This window comes from Microplitis mediator, chromosome 1 (genome assembly GCF_029852145.1).
Source record: "Microplitis mediator isolate UGA2020A chromosome 1, iyMicMedi2.1, whole genome shotgun sequence".
NCBI lineage: Eukaryota > Metazoa > Arthropoda > Insecta > Hymenoptera > Braconidae > Microplitis > Microplitis mediator.
This window is the reverse complement of record NC_079969.1, coordinates 9,128,280-9,134,892: the sequence shown is the minus strand read 5'-3', so window position 1 is coordinate 9,134,892 and position 6,613 is coordinate 9,128,280. Positions and strand designations below refer to the sequence as shown.

Below are 6,613 nucleotides of genomic sequence, written 5' to 3'. Positions count from 1 at the left end.
ATTTCTTGCACCAGTAACTTACAGTAGGTACTTCCGCATGGCTTGCTCAAGATCTCAAGGCTTGTCAAGGTCAATTTTGAGCCTTGAGCAGATCTTGAGCAAGCCATGCGCAACTATTTTCAACTAAAGTCTTCCTCCAGAATTGAGTTATAATCTGGCACAAATTTCTTGTGTAAGGCTTGTACTAGACTTTCAATTTAAATCTGGTCACAAGTATCTGCAGCAAGACACATACGCAGAAAAAGACACTAGCGCCTATCGATCTTGAGAGCAGACTTGCTCAAGAATTGAAACAAATTGTTATATGGGTCGGCAGTAAGGTTGATTGCACTTTTGACAAATCGGAATCTACAATAACAAAACTAAATTCAGATAATCGAGAAATTAAAAAAAATATTGGAAATCAAGAATCAGTTTCCTCAAGGACAAACAGTATTCCGCATGGACAAGTGCGTACCGTGAACGATGAAAGGTTTACGATTTTAGGTCTTGTAGATGAAGGCATGAGTGCGAAAGTATATCATGCACAAAACCTCAAGTCATTTAAAATAAGAGCAATTAAAATCGTAGACATTTCACGAATGGAAGAAGGATTTAGAAGAAATTCCTGCAGTAAAAGAAGCAAACATGCTTCGGAAGCTTCAAGCTCCATATATCATTAAAATGTATGATTACGAAATGATTGGTGTAAAAATTTATGTTGTTTTGGAGATGGGTGAAACAGACCTTAGCAAATTAATAAAAGAAATACGTGCTGAAAAAAAATTACCACTTACAATGAGAAATTAATTGAAATAATTTTCTTGTGTAAGTTCACTTTCTATGAATAATCATTCATAGAAGCAGTGAAAAAAAATACTAATGCCACAATGTGTAATAGAATATATTATGTAACTATCGGAAGGAAACTTGTCACTCTGTCAAACAAGAGAGGTGTACTTGTGCCAAAATTGCTTCCAACGATGGAATATGACACTTCTGAAATAAGTTTCTTACCAGGGACACTACAACTAGTGGGCGCGATCTCGTGGCAAGCATCGAACTACTTCCGCTGCTGCTTATAGCACTGGTGACTTCCCTCTCCTACATATATACATATATAACTCTACTCCCACGTTATATTTCTCTTAGTTTAAGCATTTTTTTCTTGGTTAGAGCATACAAAAATTTTTGCGTTTAAAAAATAGTACTTATTCCGAGAAAATTTATTGTCTTTAAACAAAAAAATGTAATATTCCTTCAAAAAACTAGCACATCTTTCTTAAAAAAAAATATCTCTCATATTTAGAAAAAAAAACTCTTAAAACAAGTAAAAATTTTTTTGTTTAAGCATAAAAATATGTTGACTTGAGGAAACAAAAATTCAGATTCAAGATAATTATTTACTAGGTGCAAGAAAATTTTAATTTTCTGAATCGTTAAAAAAAATTTCTTGTATCAAGATTATATTTCTTGGTTGGTGAACTGTATTACTTTGTGAAAAATAAGTTGTAGGAAGTAAAATGATTTACATAAGAGACTATCACATTTTAAGATAATTCTGATAGTTTCGCCGAAAAAGTCAATTAATACTAAAATTTACTATGAATCCAACTTTGACCTCGAATAACTTTCGAAAAATTAAATTTATCGAAAAATTCTCTATTCTTCATGCCATAAGTGGTCAAATGTTATCTTGATGACAAAGTGACATTTAAAGTTGACATTTTATTTATGAGTGTGAATGTAGCAGACATCAGACAAAATTAAAATTCAAAATTCAGTACACGCATTTTTTTAAATTTCATTATTTTACTTAATTAATATTTTCTATATATTATTAAAAAATTTGTGTACGTCTGCTACATTCAATAATTTGCGCTGTCAATAAAAATTTAAAAATTCCCGCGAAACTTAAATCAGCGGAAGTCCAGCCTGCCCTCTCTTATCAAAATCGTTTATCAGTAATAAAAAAAAACTAACCTGTAAGAAGTAGTATGCACTTGTATATCTATATATAAATAACAAAACCGGAAATAAACGTCATCAATGCCAACTGCCACCAAATTATTTCACGAACGTCAGCTAGCTCGTCCATGCTCTCGTCTCAGCAAAGTTTACGATACTTTTGTAAAGTGAAAGTTTAGCCACTAATTATTTTATATTTTTATTTTAAATAAACTATAACATCATTTAATATAAATAACAATTAATAATAATAATAATAACTACAGTAATAATAACAATAACAATAAATCTGACAAAGAAATTAATTTTTTTTACCAGGCTGTGACGTTATTAGATCAACAATTAATTATCATTGTTAAACAAAAAAAAATTAAACATACGTAAACACTTGATAATTATATATTCATATGTAAGTAATTATATATTTGTTATATTTATTTTTTCATATATTTTTTTTTTCATACAAATTTATATATATAAAAAAACATCTATGCATATATATATATGTATATATATATATATATATATATATATATATATATATATATGGATACATACATATATATATATAGATATATGTTATATATATATATATAAATATGTAGACTTTGACTTTGTCATAAATTTTTTTTGGTAATTAAAATTTAATTAATCAATTACTTAGTAAATATAATTATAATTACCAGCTGTTTTATATTTAAAATATATACATATATATGTATATATATTTTTTCAAAAATTTTTTTTTTGGGCTTAAAATTTTCAAGGTTGCACGAAAATTTAATTTTAAAATTAACTTAGAATTTAATAGATTTTAAGATATATGTATATGTATATAAATATGTATGTATGCATGTATATATATGTATGTGGTATGACTTGTAGATTATAATAGATACTGATTTTTATTGCAGAGTCATTTATAAATCAAGGAGAATTTAAAAAATAAATATCAATTTTTGTTGTAAAAAGATCGCAGTCTGGATATAGATTATTTGTAATTTATATTAGTAATAATAATTGATATTAATAAATATGTTTATTCTTGATTGGTTTACTGGAGTACTTGGCTACTTGGGTATGTATTCATTTATTATATTTTTTTCTTTGTTTGGGAATTAAGACTTTGGAGTTAAAGTGACAGCAGGCAGCTGGCTATTTTTATATTTTTGATGATTGAAGTTGATAGTGATATATATAGATGAATATTTATACCATAAATTAAAGACGCAAAAAAAATGTATTGAAGTTATTTTCGAAAGTATGACGTTGTTGCTTTTTTTTTATTTGATTTGACATTTGTGGGGAAATAATCAGAGACAAGGTTAGAATTTTTCAATGTGTAGTAAGGGTTGGAATAATAAATTGTTGGGGTGAATTCTAAAAATATGAACTATATCTGACTTGATATTATATTTTTTTATGAAAGTTTGATTAATGAAAACTTTGGAGTATGACAGAAATTTTTATTAGGAATACATATGAATCATGTTCTTTATAGACTTATTCTAAATTATAAAATATGTAGAACTAGGTGATTCATATAACAATCTTTTGTTAATTTAATTACGTGTATTGGGTGGTTATCATTATTTTTATAAATTTTATGTCCATTGATTATTTGAGATATATAAAAATATGAAAATTTTACAGTGTACACTGAGAAAAAAAAATACTATTTTCCAAACAAGAATTTCTTGGTTCAAGAAATCCGTTCAAAATATTCATTATATTATTATTAATTATCAATTACTTGAGAAAAGAACATCAAATTTATTTTTATTATTATATGAATTTGATATTATATTATGAGTAAACAAAAGAATAGCTTTACTTGAATTAAATAAAAATTATTTCCTTCAATTCTACGAATTCTTGAGATAAAATTTTATATTCTTGAAAATTATCAAGAATATATATTTTTGTCTCAAGTAAATGTTCTTGATAGAAGTATTTTTTTTTCTCAGTGTATTCTATTCTGCGTCGTATGAGTACCCACATCACTAGGTTCTGATCAAAAAAATTATTTCGAAATTATATACATATATATTATAAAAAGATAATTTTTTTCAAAAAATATCGATATGGGTACTCATTCCCCCGGAAATTTACTGCTTTTCAAGACTTCAAAGTCAAAAATAATAAATTTTGAATTTTTTTAAATTCGTATTTTTGATTTTCATTAATTTGATAAAATAAATATCATGGATCTATAGATTATAAAATTTCGCGTTAAATAAGTACCCACATCACTAGATTCTGATCAAAAGAATTTTTTCGAAGTATAAATATGTACATATATATTAAGAAAAGATGATTTTATTCCAAAAATATTGATGTGGGTACTCATTCCACCGGAAATTAACTGCTGTATAAGACTTCGAAGTCAAAATTAAAAATTAACAAATTTTGAATTTTGTTAAATTTTTATTTTCGAGTCATTAATTTTATAAAATCTATACCATAGATCCATAGATTATGAAATTCTGCGTTGAATGAATACTCACATCACTAGAGTAAGATTAAAAAATTTAAAAATTAATATGTATATATGTATATTTATGTTTTTAATAGGCCTTTGGAAAAAAGTTGGTAAATTATTATTCCTCGGATTAGATAATGCTGGTAAAACAACATTATTACATATGCTCAAAGATGATCGTCTAGCACAACATGTGCCAACATTACATCCAAGTAATTTATTTATTTTTGATATTACTTATTTATTTATTCATAATTAATTATTCATTAATAATAATTATTTGTTATAAAATAATAGCATCAGAAGAATTATCAATTGGTAACATAAGATTCACGACATTCGATCTCGGTGGTCACACGCAAGCACGTCGTGTATGGAAAGATTATTTCCCAGCAGTCGATGCTATTGTGTTTCTCGTAGACGCTAGTGATCGTACGCGACTTCCAGAATCACGTGCTGAACTTGACGCCCTTCTTACTGATGAACAATTGAGCACATGTCCTGTTCTTGTGCTGGGAAACAAAATTGATAAACCTGGTGCTGCGTCTGAAGATGAATTAAGAAATTTCTTTAATTTATACGGTCAAACGACTGGCAAGGTAACTTCAATTATTTATATCGTAACTTAAATATTTAAATTAAAAAAGAAATAAGTATATTAAACTTTTTTGGTTGCCGTTTAAAGTGGGACAAATGAAGATATTTTCAAGTTATAGAGCGCAAGATTCTGCGTAAAATGAGTACCCACATCGTTATGTTTAAAAGAATTGAGTTTTTTTCAAAATTTGATATTTTGATTTTGCAAAAAATCATTGAATGTTAAATATAGGCTTGTGGGTATTCATTTCAACGGAAATCGTCTGCTCTACAAGCTAGGAATATTTAAATTATTTTCTTTTTAACTTGCAACTAAAAATAATCGACAACCGTGTCAATTATACGATATATTAATTATTTTATACCAGCTTACTACTAATTTCTCTTACGTCAATAAATACATCAATAACAGTCAATTTTCAATAAAAATAATAAGACTTTATTATTGCTGTTATAATTATAAATAAAAAAAAATTATTATTATTTTGGTAAATACTTGTTTGTTTTTTGTCACTTTGAATACGAGAAAAATAACGACTTTTACGTTACGGTGCAGACCATTGCGAGTTATGGTGTACCCACATCCTTATGTTTAAAAAAATGAATTTTTTTCGAAATTTAATAATTTTGGTTTTTGAAAAAATCATTGAATTTGGAATATAGGCTTGTGGGTACTCATTTTACTGGAAATCGTCTGCTCTACAAGATAAGAATATTTATTCGTGTCTATCTTTGAATTGTACCATAAAATGTCCTGTTTATTACCAAAATTATTGATATTATTTATAATGAATTAAAATTTTGTTTAACAGGGAAAAATTCCAAGAAGTGATATTCCCGGTCGTCCCTTAGAATTATTCATGTGCTCAGTGTTAAAGAGACAAGGCTACGGCGAGGGCTTCCGTTGGCTCGCCCAGTACATCGACTGAACGCACTTAATTATTAATAATAATAATAATGACAATTATTATCATTATTAAAATTAAATTTCAACAATAACTCGATGATTCGACAATTAAAATTATCATCATCAAAAAAAAAATAATTAAATAAATGAACGTTATTATTTAATTTTATTTAATTTAATTGCATCCCATCGCATCGCATCAGGATTTTATTCATTCAATTTTAATTCGTCTTCTTAATTTTTATTATTCTTAAAAACAAAATAACTTAGATTATTAATGAGACTCAAAAGTAAATTTATATATATTTTAAAAGATGCTATTTGTGTTTTTTTATTTAAAAAAAAAATAAACAAAATAAAAAAAATGATAATTATTATAAATAAAGATAAAATAGAACATGTGTAATGCCGATGACAAAATACATTTTGATAAAATTATTAGAGTTTTCAATTAATTTTTAAGAAAAATATTTTTAATTTAAATAAAATCGTGAGTTGTGGAACATAAAAGTTTTAAATTCATATTTTTGACTTCACATTCAAATCGTACGGTAAATTTCCGTCAAAATGCGTACCCACATCGATATATTTGGACTAGAAAATTTTTGTTGTAAATTTAATATAAAAATTTTGAAAAAAATGTTTGTTTTGAAACCTAGGGATGTGGGTACTCATTCCAC

The 6,613-nt window shown here is 26.3% G+C and overlaps 1 protein-coding gene across 1 annotated transcript; it reads left to right on the top strand.

Moving 5' to 3' along the window:
• The first annotated feature begins 2,046 nt into the window (after positions 1-2,046).
• On the top strand, positions 2,047-6,097 carry LOC130677105 (GTP-binding protein SAR1b). The gene is made up of 5 exons (XM_057483704.1): positions 2,047-2,356; positions 2,862-3,025; positions 4,522-4,641; positions 4,727-5,028; positions 5,839-6,097. Exons 2-5 carry the CDS (start codon positions 2,983-2,985, stop codon positions 5,953-5,955), a joined length of 582 nt encoding a protein of 193 aa, XP_057339687.1. The 5' UTR covers positions 2,047-2,356; positions 2,862-2,982; the 3' UTR covers positions 5,956-6,097.
• Positions 6,098-6,613: the final 516 nt, after the last annotated feature.

What these genes read in the sequence shown, in the direction of transcription:
- LOC130677105 (XM_057483704.1), top strand. Translation starts at nt 2,983, where the DNA reads ATGTTTATTCTTGATTGGTTTACTGGAGTACTTGGCTACTTGG. An exon ending in TGGAGTACTTGGCTACTTGG is followed by an intron (nt 3,026 to 4,521) that starts GTATGTATTCAT and finishes TGTTTTTAATAG; the next exon opens with GCCTTTGGAAAAAAGTTGGT. An exon ending in ACGGTCAAACGACTGGCAAG is followed by an intron (nt 5,029 to 5,838) that starts GTAACTTCAATT and finishes TTTGTTTAACAG; the next exon opens with GGAAAAATTCCAAGAAGTGA.